Raw genomic sequence first — 25,124 nt, 5'->3', positions numbered from 1 at the left:
ACAGTTAACTGCTAGTGGCTGTGGTGCAATTATTAAGAGCTAATCTCAGCAGAAATAGAAAAAAAAGGACAGAAATGTCTCTGCTTGTATTCCACACTGAGATTCATTATTAGCCTCTAATCTGGTAAACATATTTGCTTGCCATTCTGGCAAACGTATTTCTCATTTATATGGCACACTCTCGTTCACAACAAAATGTCTGGTAAATTGGACATCCAACAGCACCAGGAAATGGTGTCTTCCTTCCACTGGCTCAGAGATGCTCAAGCCAAATGTGCCCTGCGATGACACCGTGCCTCCATACGCAAGACGCTTGTGACACAAACATGAGTGTTGAGTCAGGTTCCTTTTAGATACTGCACAGGACAGCATCTTGAGTTCATTCCCCCTATGAGTCTCCCTGACCATTACACAAGCTGATGGCCAGTTCTCATATGACGCACAGAAGGTCAGCGTAATATAGGACTTCACTTTCAACTGGCATGACACGCAGTCAGGCATCACAGCCCCCCACCAAGAGACTAATGCTGCCTGGTGTTCTCTTTTCAATCACATGCTTCTGACCAGTTGAGTCATTCCCCCGTCATGTGCCAGTCCAAACGTTTTGGTGAAAATCTAGAGTAATGCATATATGCCAGGAAGATGCCATTCAAATCCTCCACCCACCGAAACCAGGCCACACCTATCCACTAGCAGTGACCAACTTTATTTGCATGGCACCAGTCACACAAATGGTGGTGTTGTACAGACATCAAGATGGAGATCCTAGCCTCTCTTCTGAAATGGACACATCACATTCAGCCTTGGATAACATTGATTTTATTCATGAAAATAGACTCACAGAAAACCAGACAAGATATACCATTTTCAGTGAACATCTTTAAAATACAGTACACCAAAGGTTTGAAAGGTTTCTACAGTTGTAGTCCTACACCAAGTCACAATGAGGAAAAGCAAATAATGGAGGGCTTGTGTCCAGAGAAGTGAATTATAGTCCTGTGAAGCACATGGGGCCTGAAAGCATGATTTAGAAGGATGGCGATACTGTCATCTGGTGAGGGGTGGCGATACTGTCAGTGTTGAGAAGGATGGAGATGCTGTCAGTGCTGAGAAGGATGGAGATACTGTCAGTGTTGAGAAGGATGAAGATACTGTCAGTGTTGAGAAGGGTGGAGATGCTGTCAGTGCTGAGAAGGATGGAGATACTGTCAGTGTTGAGAAGGATGAAGATACTGTCAGTGTTGAGAAGGGTGGAGATACTGTCAGTGCTGAGAAGGATGGAGATACTGTCAGTGCTGAGAAGGATGAAGATACTGTCAGTGTTGAGAAGGATGAAGATACTGTCAGTGCTGAGAAGGTTGGAGATACTGTCAGTGTTGAGAAGGATGGAGATACTGTCAGTGTTGAGAAGGATGAAGATACTGTCAGTGCTGAGAAGGTTGGAGATACTGTCAGTGCTGACATCTGGTGAGGGGCGGAGATACTGTCAGTGTTGAGAAGGTTGGAGATACTGTCAGTGCTGAGAAGGTTGGAGATACTGTCAGTGTTGAGAAGGATGAAGATACTGTCAGTGTTGAGAAGGATGAAGATGCTGTCAGTGTTGACATCTGGTGAGGGGGGTGAGATACTGTCAGTGCTGACATCTGGTGAGGGGCGGAGAGGAATGATCAGTTGTAGTCCCCCCCCATCATGCAGTGCTACCTCGGCAGCATATCGTCCAGGTCGGCCACCACATAGGCCACGACCGCCCACAGGGCTGAGCACAGGTTCATCTCCACTGGGCTCTGCACCGTCATCGTGTCCCCCTCAGTGTGGTGGAACCAAAAGTATTGTTCATCAGCTGTGTGCAGGCTGGCACCTGGGGAGCACATCCACACAGAGGGAGGGCAGTCAGAGAGGAGTGAGGTGTGTTACTCCAACATTTAACTCATGAAATTGCAATGACTCAATCAGAACATGACCACTGAAACATAACAGTTCATTTCATTTCAACATAGTCTTTTGACATCTAGTCTAGTTTTATATGCCAACTTCATTCTGAACATTCCTGCATGTGTTCCATTTCCTCATCTGCAATGACAGAGCAGATACAATGATGGACTGCTAAAGTCTAATACACTGCATTCTGATCACAGCATCATTTCAGATAAAGTTAACCGAGTAATAATAATAATAAAACTTTATTTATATAGCACCTTTCATGCAAAAGAATGCAGCTCAAAGTGCTTTACAGCAAATACATAATATGCACAAAGAAATGACATGCACATAAAAATAGACATCAAAGAAACATAACTCAGATATAGTGCAAAAAAATTAAATTATAATTATAATTAGAGATATATTTAATCTAACCCCTTAATATCACCAGTAGAGATTTAAATTAAATGAAATATTATATATATAGTGGATACAGTAGTTCACCAGTTTCTCTCTTTAGGGGACAGACCAGTTTTGTCCTGGTGTTTTTGTTAGGGGCCAGTGAAGGTGTACAGGGTAGGATGCCTTCAGCGCAGGTGGTTGCAGTTAAAACTTTCATTTGGCCAGATCGCTCCACTGTTTCCATACGGAAAGCACTTAATCCAGAAGCATCAATAACCCACCCTTCATGTTTCTCCTCATTTGAAAAAAAGAAAGAAATGGTTGGTGCCCCGCCCCCCCCCCCCCCCCCCCCCCCCCCCCCCGCCATAATAAGACACAGCTTGTTGTGGCACTCCTCTATTTCCAAGCTAATCAGCAGTGAGTTGGGATAGGAGCGGAGGTATTCACATGAAGCCTGGAGAGTTGGGATAGGAGCGGAGGTATTTCCATGAAGCCTGGAGCTGTGGGCCAGTGCGGCTCCAGGCCCTATGACAGCGCTACGCTCTTAGTGACAAGGAAGTGTATGCCAGAGAAATCCTCAAATTCAGGGAACCTTATTTAAATCCAGGCATTTTTGCAGCGGGAGATGTTTACACAGCTGGTCCTGTGAATCATTTGTTTAACATGTTGGCTTTGAACCCTCTAAGAGCACAATGCCTTGAGCTCCTACCCCCCTCCCTGCCAGTCTTGAAATGTGAGGTAAAGCACCAATCACCCCGTATAGCCAGGAGAGGCCGCTGTGGATGTGAGGTAAAGCACCGTCCCCCGTATAGTCAGGAGGGGAGATGTGGATGTGGAGATGGCCAACAGAACAATAATAATAAATTTAATTTGTAATGCACTCTTCATTCAGAAGAATCTCAGAGTGCCACTGTACACTGTAATGAGTTAACAAACAAGGTTCCTGTGAGGTTCCCACAGCAAGTTTAGCCAGGTCAAACTCTTTCAGGGTAGTCCATCTACGACAGGATCAGCGCACAATGTAACATTCAGACAGAATTCAAAGCAGTCGGTTTTCTGCCTTCTAGCACCCCCCCCATAACAGCTCCTACTGCCAGCACCAGCACCACCACCATCACCGAGACACTGTGGGTTATCCTTGGCCATCATTAAGAGCTTACTGAAACACCCACAGGCAGAGGGCAAACACTCCCCCCAAAAGGTTCCATGAGCACAAGCAAGTCTACTTTTCCCTTTTATGAGTTCAAACAAACACACACACACACACACACACACACACACACACACACACACACACACACACACACACACACACACACACACACACCTCAGCCGTGAGACTCACCTGGCACGCCAGCCTCCATCCACAGCTCTATATCGGTGCCCTCCCCGTGTTCCTCCAGGGCAGTGGTGTTAATGGGTGCCAGCAGCTTCACCACTTCCTGCATGATGGCCTCGGCCTGCTTGCTGCCGCTGAACTGAAGGCCCAGGGGTGTGAAGGTGCCCAAATCAGACTCCATTACCAGGTCAAAGTTGGAGATGTTTCCCTTGAAGGAAAAAAAGAAAGAAAAAGAGACACTTCTATAAAGTAAGTGTCAGAGCAACGTTTCAATACTTAAAAATGGTTCGCCTGTGAATGCAATGAAACTTGGCTGAGCCACTAAACACATATTCAAGCAATGCATATACAGATATACGTGGTTCCTACCAACTCTAACTTTAATTCTAGGGTTTATAATGTTGATATTGGTGTGATGCCTCAATGAAACCACAACTGCCTTTTAAATGGTCCATATGTGATTAAAGCAACAAGGTTAATGACTGCCAAAAAAAAATTAAGAACTCAAAAGTAAGGAGTCTTAAAATATCCTGCAAAGGTAGTCTAACCACCCACACATAAAAAATAAATAAGAAAAGGGTGAATACAGCGGCTAAAATATCGTGATTACATGGATTTAATGAGGACTGGGGCAAACCATGGATCGGTCACCTCATTCCTGAAAGTCTATGTAAAGTCTGGTTGTTTCAGACTCCACTCAGGCTCCACAGCAAGGAGGGAGGGATCAGAAGAAATGTAATCCCCCCTCCCCCCCCCCTCATGGGAGAGGGCAGCAGAGCAAGTGGGTCAGACGCCAGATCCAGATCCAGAACTCAAGCCTCCCTGGCCCTCAAACCACTGGCCAGGCTGATTATCCCCCCCAGGATCAGAGGAAGAAAACGCACACAAAGCCACAAAAAGCTTCAGTCGAGTCTAGAGTTACGCTGTGGTTGGCTACGCAATGGCTTTGTTAATCATTTTATGCCATGGCGCATTTCAGTATGGTCTTCAGCCCTGACAAATGTACTTTACCGTTGAAGTTCTCATTAAGGGAGCTACTGGCCCATAATGTCACTTAGAAACACAGAAGAGTAGAGTGACGAGGTGACCTCAGCCAAAATGACATGTTCAAGTGGTGTGCACGAGTTTAGTCCTTTAAAAGTGCGCTGCTCAGCCACCACGTTAACAACCTGCAAGGACCAAAACACACACACACGAACGAAGCAGAAGTGATCATTAGTGATTTACTTTGTGTCGCTCAAAGTACTGGCTGGCCCCGACTCCGCCCTGTTCTTCAGCGGTCCACAGCACCATCCGGATTGTTCTCTTTGGACGCAAGCCTATGGACAAATCAGATGGTTGAGAAAGTCAACAGCATAGCCTTCCATTACCATAGCCATAGAACACAGGACCTCACAGTAGACTCTGTACAGTAGCAGTCCCAGAGATCAGTATTAAGGCCAATAAATCTGTGTGGGTTTTATAGTGCTGGCTTCAATAAGGAGATTCCACAGGAGGCGAATGTGTGCTGCAGTCAATCGCTTTTGGACAGTAATGAAGCCAGTCTGCTGATACTCCACTTTTCCTTCATTTCAAGTGTCTGTGTGTGAGGACATGAGCAGTGAACGTTAATATCAGCACCATGTTGAGGGCTCATGGAGGCGTGAGGGAGACCAGAGGGACACATACAGCCCTTTATTTCACCGCTCACTCACACTCTCTTAGCCAGAGAGCAACCTGTGCCCAGATCAGCCCATAGGGTCCAGATGCGTGGTGCCACCCAACCTGTGCCCAGATCAGTGGAGTTGGGCATAGTGTAGAGTTTATCGTGACCCCGTCATTTCTTTTCTATGCATCAGTAGAATGACCTGAACAGTTCCGCTCGTGTCTAGATTCTTTTTTTTTTATTGGTTATGCATAGTCACAGGTTGAACTGAACCACATTTAAAAAACACACACCAAGTCTGCCTTTTTTAAAAATCAGCAAATTACCAGTTTTGTTTCACTGTTCAAATTTCGCCAAGAAAAAACAAAACAAACAAAAAAAAAAAACAGCCTTTAGCAATAACCTTCTTTTGAATGAGTGCCTAACAGCACAGATCCTGAAAAAATAATAAAGGTCTCCCTTGCCAGACAAGCTATGAAGCAGCATGCAGCATGAAATAAAAAAAATTAAAAACACCACAATTGTAATTCCTACGACTTGGTGGTGGAGAGGTGGACCATTAGCCTGGTCAAATGGACAAGATATTGTCCCGTCCTTTGCCCTTTTTCCAGGAAGGAAAGACCCAAAGTTCTTATGTGGTCTAAATCAGACGACAAAGAATATGTCCGCTTACTATTACAGCCCAAAGGGACTTTCAGACTTTGACTTTTAGTGGATATTGGACCACATGATGATGGTGAAATGGCCAACCTCGTATTCTTCCAAGGGGCTAATCAGTTGTAGCCAGTTTCGATCTATAACAGCCCTCAGGAGAGGGTCTCACGCTCACCGAGGTCTCGGAGCAGACTGAGGGCCTCCCAGGAGATGGCCACTCCCCCTCCATCATCCATGGCGCCCTGCCCCACGTCCCAGCTGTCCAGGTGTCCACTGAGCAGCACCACCTACGAGGGAGAACACACTGCATCAACACACACACACACACACACACACACACACACACACACACACACACACACACACACACACCTAAGAGGGAGAACAAACGGCATCAACACAGAACTACACACACACACACACACACACACACACACACACACACACACACACACGAGGGAGAACAAACTGCATCAACACAGAGACACACACACACACACACACCCCTACATCAAACAGCAACAAAGACAAGCCAGACCCGATTAGCGTGCGTGTTTATGTGCCCTACCGCTTAGAGATTTGATTGAATTCAGTGGGTGACAAACTGTACAGACCCAAAGGAGCAGCGCATGTTTTTAATCTGTGAAAGAAAGAAAGACCCAAGCTGCGGAGGTGCGGTGAGGAGATAAGAGGCATGGTGTGGGCTCTGTGGCCCAGCAGGAGGACTCCACCGAGTGGGCAGCTCTGTGTGTGTGTGTGTGTGTGTGTGTGTGCTCTGTTGCCCAGCAGGAGGACTCCACCGAGTGGGCAGCTCTGCATGTGTGTGTGTGTGTAGAGACAGAGATACGTGTGTGTGTGTGTGTGTGTGTGTGTGTGTGTGCTCTGTTGCCCAGCAGGAGGACTCCACCGAGTGGGCAGCTCTCTGCGTCTCCCTGACAGGGGTCACGACCAGCACCTGCAGGAGGCAGTCAAGCACGGCCCTTAGAGAGAAGCCCAGCCAGCACACACACACACACGCTTGTGAAAGCACCCTCACAGATCACTAGCACACACACGCTTGTGAAACCACCCTCACAGATCACTGACACACACACACGCTTGTGAAACCACTCACACAGATCACTAGCACACACACGCTTGTGAAACCACCCTCACAGATCACTGACACACACACACGCTTGTGAAACCACTCACAGGTCACTGACATCTAGGAGAACACATACAGTGGGGAAAATAAGTATTTGAACCCCTGCCGATTTCGCAAGTTTGACCACTTGCAAAGAAATGTGTGATCTATAATTCTGTGCCCTCTAAAACAGATCTTGAAGTTGTACTACAGTGGGGAAAATAAGTATTTGTAATGGTAGGTGTATTTTAACAGTGAGAAATAGAATATCAACAAAAAAAAATCCAGAAAACTGCATTTTATAACATTTATGACTTAATTTGCATTTGATGCAGAAAGTTTTCTGGATTTGTTTGTTGATATTCTATTTATCACTGTTAAAAATACACCTACCATTACAAATACTTATTTTCCCCACTGTAGTACAACTTCAAGATCTGTTTTAGAGGGCACAGAACACACACACACACACACACACACACACACACACACACACACACACACACACACACACACACACACACACACACACACACACACACACACACACACACACACACACACACACACACACACACACACACACACACACACACACACACACACACACACACACACACACACACACACCTAAATAGCAGGTCAAAACACAACCATTCAGTCACCCATTACTGTGCCACCTTGCAATAGGTTATGGAATCGAATCAAATCAAAGTGTGGAAGCAAAAGGCCACACAGATAATGAGGACGAAATGACTCACTCATCTCTAAGAATAGAGGACCTCGGGGCTGTACCCGCGCACTGGAACATGTTCTGGGAGACGGCAAGGTTGGTCAGACCAGGTAGTCAATTCAAGATTAAAATCTGTTAGTAAAAATGCAAGTCTAAAACTCCCATTCCACGTTGATGTTACTGATAGTGATTTAACTGCCAATCGAGCATTATGTTTGATCACACAGATAAGAACCTTGAGGAAAAAGGAAATAACCTGTGAAATGTGTGGCTGCTTATTTTATTTATCTGCCTGCGGGCACCAGTGACTTAACTAAACGACACTACTCCTGGTCAAAGTCATCCTGAAAGCCAAGCATTGTTCCTTTATTGCCTTAAATGCTGATAGAAATCCAGAACCAAAGTGCCAGGGTACATCTTTTTTGGCCTCTCGGGTTCTATAGGGGCTGCCAGACAGTGTGGGGGCTGCCAGATATTTGGTCACGCATACGCACTGAGCACAGAGCACAGGCTTGGCAGTCTCCACAACACCAGTCTTGGAGCTCCAAATCCAACATCCTGCAAGCCTCATTCATCAGAGGGCAGCCACCAGTGTGTTAGAGTGGAGAGCCAACCAGCACAGCAGAGGCAGCAGCTCTGGCGTCCACGTCCACGTCCACGTCCACGTCCACGTCCACGTCCACGTCCACGTCCACGTCCACGTCCACGTCCATCCACTTCAACTACATGCGTCTGAATCCATGCGTCTGAATCCATACATCATACAGTAATATAGTAGAACCTGCACTTTTCCTGGACTGCAGCCAATTCATTATTGTCAGTCTTCAAACACTTTTTTTTGCAGTCATTATTCAAAATAAAATATACTATTCGTCTACACAAACACAGCACACAGCCCCCTAATCCACACAGGCATTGCTGTCAGGACGGCCAATTGAGGTGTAGGGTTCACTCATTGGGAAAACTTCAGAGCCAAGTAGCGGAGAACAAATAATCAAAAACACCACACAGGGATTCTGTGAGTTGCTTTGTGTCGTCATTTCAGGAGGCAGAGGGGGACTGTTAAGACCTTGTGTAAAGTGGTGCCTTGGCGATGTCCAACTACAGCAGCTCCAACCCACACATGGCATTACACCAGGCTTGGCCCGATCCCCATTTCTTATCTTAGATTCGGTCATTGAACAAGAATTTCAAAGACAATTTCACAGAGCCGTCTGTCTGCCAGCACTAGGTGTCATTAACCCATTAGCACAGGCTTTACTCTCCACACCAAACAGACACTAGCTGCCATTAACTCATTAGCACAGGCTTTCCTCTCCACACCAAACAGACACTTTGGGTCTCGTTTCCCCTCGTACAGATGCAACCATAGTTACTACTTCCACCAAGATTTAACATACTTTCATCTTCCTGTTAGCATTACGGTCTGCTGTGCTTCTTGCGCACACTTCCTGTGCCCCCCCCCAGTCACTACATTATTCATACGTGAAGTCCAAGGTGTAGTTGCTGGGGCAACGGAGAACAAAGGATTCTTGATCAGCAGTCCTGTGGGTATTGAGGGTCTGTGCGGAGCGCCTGTACAGAGAAACCTCATGGAAATAAAAAAAAAAAAGAGCTGCGCAGAGCTCTGCAACACAGCACAAGTGCTGCACTGCAGAGATTTCCCAGAGTGTCATAAGTGGAAATTAATTCCTCTTTTAATGGAGCTGCATTCTAAATTGCTGTATGATGATTAATTAGGTGCAACAATTACTTGAGACAACAAACTGCTTTTGTTTGTTATTTTTACACACACACACACACACACACACACACACACACACACACACACACACACAGTAAATGTGATGACATTTAATTTATAATGAGACTGGTCACAACACATTTCAACAACGCAAACAAACTATATTTTAAATCATAAACATGTACCAGCCCCAGTGGGACAGCCACAACACTGAGCACTAATCACTCAAGTACAGTAAGCTGCTGAGAATGGGGTGTGTGTGTGTGTGTGTGTGTGTGTGTGTGTGTATTGCTCCCTCTCTCACTCTTACACATAGACGACTCGCATTGTGAAATATTTGCATAGAGTAGGAATATCCCAGAGAGCAAAGAGCAGATACAGGAGCAGACAATTAAGACATCAATTACGGAGAGAATTCTATGAGGTTCCATGAAAGCCTCTTTACAAGGCGTGTGTGAGGAGGGCCCGTGTGTGAGCAGGCTTCTGAGGACCTACAAAACGGCCACTGGCTTGGCGAGGCCACTTTCATGTGCAGCGAGACCTTGAAGGTAAACATCCTTTTGTGTGCAAAAGCAGCCATGAATCAAACTTTAATTGCTGTTGCGGTCATGGCCAAACTCTATACAGAGTCTCTTAGCAGCTGAAGTTGAACTTGGGGATAAAGGGAACATGGTAATACCTTGTAATGACTTGCCCACACTCAAAAACGGACACTCCCGACACGCACGGTTCAGTCTGTGCTTTGCGCTTAAGCCGATTCTAGCAGCTCCTTGTCCTTATTAAGCCCCAGAATGTCAAAGATAAGTGTGTGGCCAGATTCAGCGGTTAATTAAAAGGCTTTAGAATGGAATTGGGGAAGTGGTGTTACGGGTGGGCACAGCAGCCCAAGGGCAGGAGCACGGAGGAAGGTCTCGAGAGGAGACACGCAGCACATCACTCACTCACTCACTCACTGCTTTGTACAGTACATCCGGTGTCATTCAGCAGAATCTCCACCTCACACACTGAATTCAAAATGGACCCTTGAAATGAACATGACCAAACTGATACTGATATGAGGTAGTGACACAGATGGAAAATCCCTGTAGTTATATTTCCGATTTGGTTTGCTTTCCTTTTTATTTTGTTTTTCCTATATATATCAGGCACCTGTAAATCATAAGAGAAATTATGTCAAAGGAAAAGTATCCTACAATGTTTGAAACCTGTTGGCCTCAATAAAGATAAAATATAAAACAAAAAAAAAAAGAAATGGACATGACCATAATGGAATGGGAGAATAACGGCTCGGGCAGCATGACCCGTCTTCAAAGTTATGCTTTGCATTCAAATACCATCCCATGTTCACCTTCACAGTGACACGTCCGTTCATCATTGCAATGCGCCATGATTCTATCCAGAGGTCCATCAGAATGCGGTTCCAAGTGACTCTACCACTGTCCAAGCCGAAACACAAATCATCACGGAGGAAAGAGGCTAGTTGACTTGCATTAGTTCAATTAAAAAGGGGTTTAGCCACATTTATTACACATGCTAGGACGCCCATTTTGACAGCCCAAGTATAAAAACAGTATATTATTTAAGGAACTTCCTGCCAATGCCTTTTGTGTTTCAGCTTTAATGAAACCATTTAAACTGGGGTAAAAACAGAGTGAGTTTTGAACTCTAAAGGCATGTCAGAATTTTCCCCAGGAGAACTGAGTGAAATTGAGGCTGTTTGAAAGTGAACTTGATACTTTAGGGGCACGGCCTGTGGTATGTCTTACGACAATACTGTCCACATGGCCCTTATGGTAACAATTATGATATGAGCTCTTCATCGCTCAGCTGGAACACGCAGTACTGAACAGGTTCTCGTTCACCAAAAACATTATGGGCAGGTAGTCTTTCCGCCAAGTGAACTAATGTACATAATGTGCCTTCTAGAGAGGACAAAATACAAAAACACCCAAAAAAAGATAACCGCCTTGATTTTTACACTCTGTACACACACACACACACACACACACACACACACCTTACGCTCTGCTGGAGTGCAAAACATACACACCAAAGTCCAAAAAAATATTTGGGTGACGGTGAATAAATACACCATAGACCGGCCATTTCCTAATATACTGCCCCTGCATTTTTGAGGGCAGAGTAATTATGGAGCGGGCCATCATAAATACTCCTGGAGACAGAGAGCCCGTCTCTCTCCCCCTCGCTCACAGAAAAGACACACAAGTTCCAGGAACAGCAGCCCCCACTTCCCATAAGCCACACACCAATAACCTTTCTCTGTATGAGAGTGTGCAGACACACACACACACACACACACACACACACACACACACACACACACACACACACACACACACACACACACACACACGTCTCGGCTGTCATAGACAAAGAAACACTGGCAGATGAAAGGACATAGGTAGTCCAACAGTATCACCTCAAATCAATGGATCTCAAACCCATCTGAACAAAGGCTTCTGGCGGGGGAAAGCATGAGCAAGCAGACATATTTGACGTACCATTTTCACACCTCTCCTATATCCTTGGTTGGAGCTAAATCAAGCTTGACGCACTGACAGGCCAAAGTAGAGCTTTGAATAATAGGCTTGTGTCCATGATGCGAGTACCGGTAGACCAGATCCATCCCATCTTCCACTACCCACACTGATCAATACCATCTCCAAACTGCTATTACAGAACACATCCTATGGCTGCTGTAAGGCACTGTTGAATGATGGCACCTGGTGTTGTACATCCTGTTCAAAAGGAGGGACATGTATGGTTGTCATCAGCCCTTCTCCATTGTGTCCAGTCCTGGCCTACACCGGTGTGTGTGTGTGAACACCTGTTCTCAACTCGTCCTGTCCTGTCCCCACCTGCTGCGCCACCTGAGCTCCCAACTAGTTATTAGTGACACACACACACACACACACACACACGCACACACGCACACACAGGCCCAAGTGTGCTGAGACACTTGTACACTACCACATCCAGACTGTCCAGTAGCTCACCGAGATGGGTAGTGTGGCTTAGGGTGCCTCTGGCTGACTATTCAAACTCTTAAGGCTAGTGGTCAAGCAAGACAGCGGGCTACACGTTTAGAGATGGTCAGCTACGCTTTCGGTTTTGGTGGAAAACGCAGAGTCTACAACACTGCTGGAGAGCCATCAGTGAGTTTAAATATCTAGTTAGTATCTTGTTCTAGTCACTAGCCACACTGCTGATTTAGCAAATGTTTTGTTTTGGAGAGTTACTTATTATAGCCGTGGGTTTCGAAAATGCTTGTTGGGTTACAATATCGTCAGATGTGCATGCGACCTGAAAAGACAATGAGCGGAAGAACAGACGACAGGAAACTCAGATGAGTTGTCCTACGGCAGGACTGACACCTACACCACTTCCCCTAGCAACACCAGAAGCCTGATGCACAGAGGAAACACTAGTATAGGTGCTAAGTGCTTCTGTGCACACAAAGGCACAATCACGTGACAAGTCAATCTTATCAACATGGTCTTGTGTATGCACTGTTTAACTAGGCATTAAACATTTTTTTTGTCTGAGTAAGGATCTCTGGCAAGTAATCTGAAATGAAGTGACGCTGGCCACTGGCCTCTCACTTCCCCCCCTCATCCTTCCTCACGTGACAGAGAATCACACGGCCACAGGTGTTCCCCTCAAGCCCCACAGCGCATAGAAACTGAGAGTTAGGATCGATTCAGAGTGAAAGTCAGCAGTAAAAGTAGACATGCTGTACTGTAAGGCTGCAGTAATGAAAGGCTCGTCAGCCTGGCGAAGGAGCCTGTTCGTCATGGGCAAAATCACAGACATGTCAAAAAGACCTACCAGTGCACATGACAAGGGGGCCTGAACTGGCTGTGCAAAGAGTCTGCACAAACATTCCCCATAGCTGCTTAGAGTGTCAGTATTCTCAGGACTACTGGGCCACTCCCAGTGAAGACAGGATGGCGCGACACACACACACACACACACACACACACACCACACACACACCACACACACACACCACACACACACACACACACACACACGAGCTCAAGGTTGGGGGGTTGGTCATGAAACAGATGCCCTCCCATTACACAAACATCATGATAACGGGGTCAGAAGTGACAGCCAGTTTCTCAATATCTGCACTTATTGTCCACCTACGTCACCTCTAGGTCACACTAGCTGCCCAACAGACTTCAGCTGACCTGAGGATGGAACACTTATACTCACTTCTCTTCAACTCTAGCACACCCGGGTTAAGAGCAGATTTGGATTGGTTAAGAATGTTTGTGTGCCTTCTTTGTTTTGACTTCTCTCTCTCTCATTTCTTCTCTTAAACAAAAGATGAAGGAGAAAACGTGAGAAACTCAACAGAATGTTTGCAGCATGAGGCCTATGTGCGTTTCCACACTTTCTAAACAAAGTTGTGAACACATGTTCAGCATTAAGACACGTCCGCACACACACATCCACCCGGCCTCTCCCCAGTAGATAGGCCAGTCTCTGCTGGAGAGCCCTGTCAGCTGCCATGTTATGACTGATGAGTGTGGGGGAAGCACTATAAACTCTGACTCCTCCACTGGAGTCCATGTATACAGAATTGGACAGAAGCAACAAACAGGCACCCCCAGCCACCGCACACGCTGACCACCACTTTTGTGCCATCTAAGTGCATAAAACAACCAGAAACCCCATACTGGAATCCACACATGCACGGCAAACAAAGAAAAAAAGGCATGAAGGGGAGATGCTGGTGGTGGGGGTGGGGTGTACTGAATGACCATCCCATTAATTGATGTATTTATTGAAGTACTTTAGTCTATGCCACCGCACTTTGTTCTACTCTTAATGTATGTGTGTGTGTGTGTATATATATGTATATATATATATATATATATATATATATATATATTTTTTTTTTTTGGGGCTGTTCCTACTGTTTTTGGATAGTTGTAGTATTGTTATGTTATATGTTGTTGTTGTTGTGTTATATGTTGTCCCTCGTCACACCAACAGGAGAAGCACTCAAAATTTCGTTGTATAAATACAATGACAATAAAGGCTTTTCTATCTATCTATTCTATTTTCTATCTATTTGGAGAGAAAGATGAAAAAAAAAAAAAGCCAAGCCTGCGGGCAAATAAACCATACTGAGCACCCAGGACCCCTCTGTCCACCGATCCACGAGAGACTCACAGGAGTCTGCGGCCTCAGTGGCACAGAATTCAAATGCAGAATTAGTGTTGGGGTAAAAACATGACGCTGAAGATGATGAATGATCGCTCAGCGCTTCACAGTCCAAGCCAAGATGCTGCGAAAAGGAGTCAAGCTTCCCTCTCTGCTGCGTCTCTGGATGAAAATGATTTAAAGTTGGAAAAAAAGTCAGTTTGAACATCTTCCCATATATATGCCTTTAGCATGTAGGCCTACACACATCCATCATGAGGGCCACTGGGACTTGAGATCCTGCACACCCATGAAAAGGCGGAGGCAACTTTCAACTTGAGTAGGAGCTTGAGCCAGGTTTATTTGAAACTTAGCAGGTATAGCTTGTGTTTTGTGAAGTAGGCCTAATTAACTTCTTTTGAAGAGACCCAGAATCCTCATGACAATGATGTTCTTTAATATAATAATATTAAAAGTAAAAACAAAACAAACCTGATGATGGAATGTTCATTTAACAACGTGACGCATCTAGAATTTCATTAATATCTTATAATGTCTTGTAAGTCTATTATGCAAAGTCAAAGTAGGCAACATGATTGTGTGGAAAGTTTATTTAAAAAAAATGAAAAAAAATAAAAAATAAAAAAGCACCTGAGACAAGTCACCAGATCTGGCCATGAACACTTTCCAAGGATGCAACTCTTCGATTTTCTTCTAGAAACTACCTGCTCTGTCCCTGGTGGCTCACAGCTCTTCGCAGCTTTATCAGTGAGCCATGCATTATTTATGAAGCCCAGACGATCCCCACTCACCACAGAGATGAATGGTTATGACAGGGCAAAGCCCCCCAAGACCACGGCACTGAAAGGGAGCCACAAAGCTTTCAAGTGCTTAGCCAGGCAAACAGCAGCTTCACTGTTTAAGAAGGGCTTTCAAGAAAGTGCCTGGCCGTGGTGCCAACATTAGGATTATATTGCTGAACGAAATGTTCCATTCTGCTGTTGGTTTAACACTGCTTAAAAAAAAAAAATCACAACAAACAAGGCCTTAGGGTGTTGTTTGTATTATTAACCACAAGACAAATGAATCAGGTTGCACCGGAGGGCTTGGACCGATAGGATAGATAGAAAACCTTAGCTCATCAAACATGCACCGCTGTAGCGGCCCTGCTGCAAATGCATGGCCAATCCATTTTCATAATTAAAAGACTAAAAATACGGTGCGGTTTCATCCTATTCTGTGCAGCATCTCAAATCACCGCAAAAACCTCCTACCACCGGCAGTGACCAACACCAAAGCTTTCGTTCCATTATTACAGTACAATTCATATCTGCAAAACCACCATCCCTTTTTCCTTCCTCAGTTTTGAAGAACCCTTGCCTCAAAGTGAATGCCAATGTGAAACCAATTAGTGGAACATCCTTTGAGCCATTCATCCTCTCGGAGACCTGTGGTTCTGTCGTTTGCCCACTTTCACTTCACTTTTCACTTCAAAAGTTGTTGTAGCCCACATGTTAACATGTCAAAGTAGTGGAGCATCTTAAACCTGGTAACACAGCCGTCTCCCCTATGGACGTCTCTGATGCAACCAGTCTGCCCCAGCCCCAACCCCCAGTCAGCTGCAGTGTGGGCACTCTGATGTAGGTAGTGAAGGACAGCAGTGCCTTCTCCCTGTAATTAGACTGAGAGACGATCAGATTCACAGACAGCACTGCGTGTGAAGGAGGAGGGAACAACAGATCCGAGGAGATCAAGAACAGTCATTTAGAGCACTTAGCTCTGACTCACACAAAAAGGTCCAACAATGCTAGCATGACTCGCATGGAAGGGTCATCTGAGAGGGAACACTGAGGGCAGGTTCAAGCCTGCTCACTCTCGAGTGACGCTTACACTTCTCACCTGACGGTGACGGCAATGATCACGTGGCACAAACACCAGTGCGCGCAGGAACTAGCAGTGTGGCGGTGAGCTGGAATGATCTGAGGAGAGGTGTGTTTGACAAACATGTTCTAGATGTGCAGAGAGGACTGGTGAGGCCCCAAGTGTTCTAAGCGCAACAAACTCCAAGAGCGAAGGGAAGCCGTGTGTACGTGCACACACACACACACACACACACACACACACACACACACACACACACACACACACACACACACACACACACACACACACACACACACACACACACACACACACACACACACGGCATTGCGTTTCAGAACTGGCAGCAGTAAATTCAAATGCCCAATTCCAATTGTGTTATGGATAGACTGCAGACTTGCATCAGAATGATTTCATTCCAGATGACACCATAGGGGAGGATGTGCAGGGAGGAGTGGAAATGTGGGTCTACTGACAGACAGTGGCAGGGGTGGCAATTCAGAAGTTATCTGCTAGCAGCTTGCATGCAAATGTAATCCCTGCAATGCAAAGAGCTTGCACGCATATTTAAACTGAATAATTGATGTGCTATTAACTCTTGATTTGTGTGTTTGTTTTCCCACTGACAGCACAGCAAAAGGTTTGGCAAGGTGGGCTAGATGCTAGTCCCATTTCACAGAGGAAACGGACACACTTCTAATACTGGAAATAATGCGTTAGCGGTCACACATGTGAAACCAGTTCAGATAAACTTTGCAAAAACCTTCCTTTCATGAGGAGAGCAAGACCTTGCAGTATGTGTGACAAAACAATATTGGGTTATAATTGACTAAAATCAGTACAACTTAAAATGTTCTTGAAATAACAGTTGCAGTCCCACTCTGCAGATGTCCTTCTGAATATGGGGGCACATAATGGAAGATTAGAGTCAAATTAGCATGAAGGCTATTCACCCGTTTAGCCACCTAATAACAGAGTAGCTTGTGAATAAGAGTAAGAAGAAAGCAAGCACTACTCTAAAAGCAAGCATGTCACAAAAGAAACTAGGCCTCCTTCCATAAGTGACAGCTGCTCATCCCATTTTTCATGTTTGTCAGTCCTACAATCAAGCATCCGTAGCTACTGATTGGAAAAAATATAGAATTTCCATTTGAAAGAAATTTGTATGCAATTGTACGCAACCATCCCGATCTTAGGAATTGTAGGGAAACTATGCAGCCTAATTTAAAAAAAAAAAAAAAAACCCATTCCTTCTCTCGCTCGCTCAGACCCAGACAGACAGACAGACAGACAGACAGACAGACAGACAGACAGACAGACAGACAATGTCCAACATCATGGTACAGCAGTGTGTTCTGTAAATAAGATGCGGAGGGAGGGAGGGAGGGCTTCTCCAGCACAGATGGGTGAGAGTGTACAGACTGTACCGTGGAGACACAGAGATAGTGCTGGACAGGCTGGGCGCCTCCATGGCCACTGAATGACGTGGTGACTCAAACCAGATTTGGAGATGGGAAATATAATCTGAAGCAGCTGAGGACAAACTTGTGCTGGACATTATGCACTTAAGACAGACGATAAAGGGCACATATTTCGTAAAAGATATGACATGTCACCCAAACGCCAAAACACAAATGATCAGCCTGTTTGCGGTCATGCTATCTATCTGTCTGTCTGTAAAAACAAACTGCATCACTAACAGTGGTCACTAAAGAGGAACCGATCCCATGCCATGACAACATTGCCTTATTCCACTAAATCTCATGACGAGAGGATTCAAAGCAGAGTCAGGGCCAGGGCACAGTACACGCACTAATGACTAATGACTCGCTAATGGCTCACTGGCTTCAAGTAAACCACAAGTCTGATCCTCCTGACAGCGCATCATCTGTGGAATATCACACGGGAAGAGCCACTTCAAACTTCTATAGACCCAAATCATAGACTGACTCATTTCAATGGAAAATGTGAACTCAGCAGAGTTGAAAATCCCTATGAAATATTTACACACACACACACACACACACACACAAACACTCCTCTAATTTATTGCTTAATCATCTTAACAATTGGTCTGCCGATACAAACATCTTGCGGATTTTCCCATGATCAGTAGGCCTGATGGCCGGAGTAGAAAATGTGTGATGCAATGTTGAGTGGGAGAGATGAAATGTTACAGGTCAGTAGGAGTTTGGGCCAAGTAGGAGTTTGGGCCAAGCAGGAGTTTGGGCCAATCATCAGGTCAGTAGGAGTTTGGGCCAATCATCAGGTCAGTAGGAGTTTGGGCCAATCATCAGGTCAGTAGGAGTTTGGGCCAATCATCAGGTCAGTTGGAGTTTGGGCCAATCATCAGGTCAGTAGGAGTTTGGGCCAATCATCAGGTCAGTAGGAGTTTGGGCCAATCATCAGGTCAGTAGGAGTTTGGGCCAATCATCAGGTCAGTAGGAGTTTGGGCCAATCATCAGGGTTGGGCCAGTTATCAGGTCAGTCGCTGATGTACAGCCATGAACCGAATCTGCTAGAACTGCTTTGTATTTTACACACACACACACACACACACACACACACACACACACACACACACACACACACACACACACACACACACACACACACACACACACACACACACACACACACACACACACACACTTTATTACTGGTCTGAAGTGACTCAACAAGGGTTGTTTGTTCCTGAGGTGACTGAGCGTCCATCTCCTCTCCACCCACCCTGTCTGCACATCTCATCTCAGACTCGGCAGACTCCCTTCTCACGCTCCGCTCCGCTCGCTCGCTCCCTCCGCTCTCCCCATATCTCTCCTCCACTCCTCCACTCCTCCACTCCTCCACTCCTCCACTCGGCCAAGGCTTTCCACACACGCTGCCCCGGGGGGCTTTTGCCTCAGGCCACTTCTCCTCTCCCCATGATGCCCTCTCCTAGGCTCCAAGCAGCGGTATCAGAGACTGTGGACTTGTGACCCTCAAGATATGAACTCTTAAACCACAACATGAATCAGTCACACTGTGCTTAATATCAGTGTTATCATTGGGGCCATGAAGGAACTCTTCATATCAAATGAACAACACAACCTTATCTCCAAGACACTAGTATGTTTTCCCTACATATCGCATTGGACTCAAAGAGCCAGAAAGAACACTTGACAATGAACAGATTAGGGATAATCTCTTCCTATGAGGCGTAATAGTGTGCAACATTCTCTCCTTTAAATCACCTTGTTTGGGAGAAAGGGGTGAAAAAGGAGTGCCTACTCGCCTTAAAACCTCACAATAACACACATATTCTGTTATGCGTATGAAATTAAAACACTGGAAAAGATGGAAAGTTCTATCTGGCGTCATATATCCCATCAAATACTGAAAAAAAAAAAAAGAAAGAAAAAGAGAAGTGAAAAACTGGACAGGCCAGTTTATGCGTTTGTACATGCCTGTAACTTCTCCAATTCTCTAAACACGATCCGCTCATCTGGGTTAAACATAGAGAAAAAGTAGTTCACTTGAAATGTCAGATATTTCCTCTTTCCCCCCTAAAGATACCGAAAGCCCTGCAACTTCTCCAGAAGGGGAGGGGAGGACACACACACACACACACACACACACACACACAGTCCAATTAACACTTTAACAAAGTCTCATTGATTAGTGTTGTTAAAAATATAAACCTAGCAGTCCATATCCAGGCTCTACTGCCAAGCAATGACAACCCCCCACAGATAGTCTGATCATATGAAAAGCCTCTGAACACAGCCCACTAATAAGTCAACCCCTGGACACAGCTCATCCATGCCTGTGGAGGAAATGTGACAGCCAGAGCCCAGAAAACCTCTACTGACAGGCAGCTAGCATACTCTTCTCATAATTGGTCCCTTGGGGTGTCAGGGCCAACGTCATAAGATGAGCGACCGCACACATGGCAAGTGCATGTGACAGCGGTCGGTCGCTGGCCGCTGGCCGCTGCGCTGCCTGGATGAGGGGCAATGTGGGTGCAGCTGCTATGAATGTGCCTTGGCCCGTCTGGAGCCACCAGCCACATTAGGCTCTGGCCGAGCTTAGATCAGAGGTGCAAACAACCACCCTGCAACAGTGACACCTACACACAACATGTTTACCGAGACCAACACCAACTTGTTGAAAACGTCACGGTGAGTTCAGCATGAGGGAACCAAGGGGAAAAAAAAAAAAAAACACTTTTTGCTAAATAGCTACATTTATAAATCAGGAACCTGTTAGTAAAGGCCAACAAAAAGATAGAGACCTACCTGCTCCGGGTGCTCGCTGCCAACAATCTCTGCCACCGTGTTGAAGGAGTCTGCGTCAGGGAGCGTCTGGGCACCCATGCGGAGTCGCACCACGATCTTCTGCCCCCGCCGAGCCATCCTGGCCATCATCTCAGCATCCTCGATAGTGATGCAGGCAGTGGGGATGTGTGGCACCCCAGGCTGGTAGTCCTGCCAACCGGTGTGTGGACTAGGAAACAAACCAGAGTGTAAATCCTCTCATCTGTAAATACACCTCAATACATTAGTGGCAGAGTGTTAGACTCTGCATCAGCGTCTCACTCAGTGGCGTTATGAAGTCAGTTATCTGGTGTGATACAGCTCCTTAGTACCTTCACATATTAAACAGTTTACTTTGACAACGTTGTTTAAAAACTGTTGATAGAACTGTCCCATGCAACCAAAAATGGTCTAGAAATGTAGCAATAGAGAGCAGACTCCAATGGAATAGATATACTTGAAGCTATTGGGTAAGACTTTAGCCAATAAGTAGTGATAGCTGGTTTACAAATGTTTTTTCCCCAGGTGTGATCTCGATCAATCAAAATCTCTGTTTAAGCACAACCTTATAGCCCATTATACAGTTGTATCGTGCATCACAACAATATCCCTTTTCCGAGTCAGAAAAGGAACAGAATATCATCTCTACCAGCCAACTATCAAACCCCCCCTATGCATACCATCCATCAAATGAAGTCCCCAGCAGCCCCTTTTAGAGTCAAGAGAATGAGCAGTGAGAGGGCGGGGCAGGGCGGGCGGCTGCACAAACACCTGTTGATGGAGACGGGGGTGATGGAGCGGATGAGGGAGGCCACAGCCCCAACCTTGGCTGCCTCTGAAGCCCCGTAGGCACGGTACGCCACGGTCTCTCCGTAGCTCACAAACGGCTGATTGTACACCACGATCTTCCCTTTGGCCTCACTGGCACGGCTCCTCAGCTCCTCAAAGGACTCCACCACCAAGACCTCGGCCTCGACGCCTGTGGTATTAACATAGGGTGGCATTAACACTGCTAAATGTTCAGTCCTGCCCAGGTGGGTTCATTCAGGTATTCATGGCTGCTCGCAGATGGTGACTTATTTGCAGAGAGATGCAGGCAGGGCCCTTTAAAAAAAAAAAAATGTTTTTTCTAGAAGTCAGAATGTTTGAGGGATGGGATCACCTGGAGTTTGCAGAAGAGAATTATAAATATAATACTAGAATATTATACTCACAATCCATGCAATTTGCATAAAAACAGTAATATGTAAACAGTTGCCTTGACCAAATCCACCGAAACCTCAGTGGTCAATGATTTGGGGGGGGGGGGGGGGGGTAAGTAAATGGGAAGAACCACCACAAGATCCTTGTTTGGAGGAACTATATACCATTTCTCTTGAAAGAGGAAAAAAGAATCCACCTCAACTTTCTAAGTAAGCAGTTCCAAGATTGGCAACATAAATGATGATGGGGCTAAACATGACTTCTGCATTTCATAAAGAGATCATATCAACATTTTGGTAGTGGATATTGACAAGATCCTTTGCACAGAAGACCGTCTTAGCAACTAAAGGTCATACAACCCAAATCATCCTTTCCATGTGCTCTTTTCTGTTTGATTCAAACACTTTTACACTTTTGCCTTCATAGCGACTCATCCTATCCTAACAATGACTTGACCCTTCAAAGACTACTCTTCCTCTGTTTAAGTCATTCCATGTGGATTTGCTCCATGCTTTCCTGTGCCTTATTAGGTTTTCCAAAGTTTCCTGATAGAATTTTAAGGGCATGGTTCTCAAAGCAGTTAGACACAGCCCAAGCGGTCAGGCAATCAGCAGAACAGCCCCAAACTGTGACAGGCTTGGTGTTCATCTGTATTGCCTTCCCTCCACTCAAATGTCTGAACATTTTGTACCACAGGTCCTATGCAGTGGTTCCACAAGGTCCTATGCAGTGGTTCCACAAGGTCCTATGCAGTGGTTCTCGCTCCTCCTCAGCACACACTGATCAAACTAATCAGGAACATATTAAATCCTAGGTTTCACTCGTGCTTGGAGCAGGGATAGGAGACATGCAAGGCAGTGGGCTGCAGGGGCAGCACTGAAGCCCTAGACTAGAGTAATGCACCCTTTTCTTAAAGTGCTTTCTGTTTTGAAGGAGGAATTAAAGAGAAAAATGCAGACGGTTGTCTCTGATCCTGGACAGCATGATATCAGTGAGGAAATAATGTTTTGCCTTTAAGATCATGATACACAAGAATACAGCAACACAATGTCCCTCCCTCAACACACATTAATGGTTTCAGCATGACACAGACAGAATCATTCAGACAAGATATCCCATAATTATGAAATGAAGTTATGACTGAAATTTTCCAGATGTGCCAATATTGCACCAAACAACTACATTCATGTGACCGCATGATCAACTGCCCAGGTTAGCACAAGAGGAACTTTTTTTTTCTCCAGAAATACAGCTTCTGGTTCAAGAGCAGTTACAGATTCTGAGAAGCCAGTGATAATTTCCATGATTTCTGCTGATAGCAGTCTTATTTCCCCCACCCCCACTTAATATGGCTTTTGGTGATCAAATTTGCGGGTTCTTGCTTACCTTGGCTGGATGTCCCAACACTACTGCCCAGGCCGAGAATAGCCATTGTATGATTTCTCGGGAGGACCATCGTGGCGCTCTCCTGGCCTCTCACCCAGTGTGGAACCTTCACCTGTTCTAGATGCACATTCTCCAAGCCGTCCTGAATTAGAGCGCTGTACATGTACTTAATAGCCACCTCCAAGTTCTGAGACCCACTTATCCTGTTCCCCACAGTGTCTGTGAAGGCAGCCAGTCGGTCATAAGATCGGTTCTGAGCCTTTCCCTGCACGGCCAGGTGAATGATTTTCTGGGCTATAGCTCTGTATCCAGATATTTCTCTTGTAATTTCGGCAAGGGAACGAACATCGTTGTTGGGTTTGCAATATAGAGATTCACACAGGAAGGTAAGGACAAGCAGAGGGAGCAACCCCAACACCCTGTCGGTGCCCATCATCTAAGGGACAAATACACACTGTTAAGATGCAGTAAAGTGGATGACTAGGGGGAAAACAACAACTTTTCACTGATGTGTTAAGAAAAGTTCTCGAGTATCAAAACACAACATTAGCTGCCTGCCATCATCGAGCAACGCTGCAACCAGGAAATCATAACCTGCTACTCTTAAAGATGGCGTAAACTATCAAGCTCTGCAAAATTGATCAAAGTCAATGTTGTTTTGTCTAATTTTAGCACAGAATGACTAAATACGTACATATGTTAAAACGGGATGAAATACCATAGGCTTCCAATGTTTGGACCACCGACATCCGTATGAGTACGGCAAGTCACTTAGTACATTCCTCAAATTTCTTCAGTAAAACGCGATTTTAAAGGTTTCGTAATTAATGGAATAGTTGACACAGATGTTGGCCTTAATTGTTACACACATGTGAGATAATAGAGTGTTAATTATGTTGTGCAATAATTAACTGTTAAACTATGTATACATCTGAATTATCCAAATATGTATGAGTTTTCCTAAGTTGTGGTTGAAACTGCAAAGTTAAATCTTAAGTTAAATTACCATAGGTGAATGTCAATTTGCAGTCTTATGTCTTTATGGGTGAAAGAGAAAGACTGGGTGGAGCCACAAAAGAATCAGCATCCAAGGTTTTGTTCACACACAAACAACATTTGTACAGCGTAGCTATATTAGGTCTATCTTTTCTCTCATTCACTACACTCATTTTGAACACAGACATGAACAAGGCAATTGTAAATAGCTTGAAAAGGTTTTATCTTTCTGATTGGATTGAGATTGAGATGACACTTTCACAGCAGAAGCGGACGCTCACTGCTCGTCTCCATTATTAAAGCACTTTGAGCTGCATTCTTTTGCATGAAAGGTGCTATATAAATAAAGTTTTATTAATATTATTATTAGACTAACTCTGAAAGCTCAACCTATTGCTATGTGGTCTACAGACTGCATTTACATTTACATTTAGTCATTTAGCAGACGCTTTTATCCAAAGCGACTTACAAGGATGTATACACATTTTACATTTTACACTGATGGCACACTGCACATCAGGAGCAATTAGGGGTTCAGTGTCTTGCTCAAGGACGCTTCGACAGGGAATCGAACTAGCAACCTTCTGATTACTAAACGACTTCTCTACCCCCTGTACCACTG

General features: G+C 45.2%; 1 protein-coding gene across 1 annotated transcript; it reads right to left on the bottom strand.

Annotated features, from left to right (window-relative positions):
* Positions 1-1,474: 1,474 nt before the first annotated feature.
* LOC122129978 (carboxypeptidase Q-like) lies at positions 1,475-24,263 on the bottom strand. Its single transcript, XM_042704723.1, has 8 exons — positions 24,201-24,263; positions 23,507-23,942; positions 21,689-21,896; positions 20,900-21,107; positions 6,136-6,247; positions 4,889-4,980; positions 3,668-3,869; positions 1,475-1,858 (listed from the first exon to the last, which is right to left on the bottom strand). The coding sequence occupies exons 1-8, from the start codon at positions 24,225-24,227 to the stop codon at positions 1,698-1,700; spliced, it is 1,446 nt and encodes a 481-aa protein (XP_042560657.1). The 5' UTR covers positions 24,228-24,263; the 3' UTR covers positions 1,475-1,697.
* Between the last annotated feature and the right edge of the window lie 861 nt (positions 24,264-25,124).

The sequence above is a fragment of the Clupea harengus genome, unplaced genomic scaffold (assembly GCF_900700415.2).
Source record: "Clupea harengus unplaced genomic scaffold, Ch_v2.0.2, whole genome shotgun sequence".
Classification (NCBI taxonomy): domain Eukaryota; kingdom Metazoa; phylum Chordata; class Actinopteri; order Clupeiformes; family Clupeidae; genus Clupea; species Clupea harengus.
This window is presented reverse-complemented; position numbering and strand designations above follow the sequence as displayed.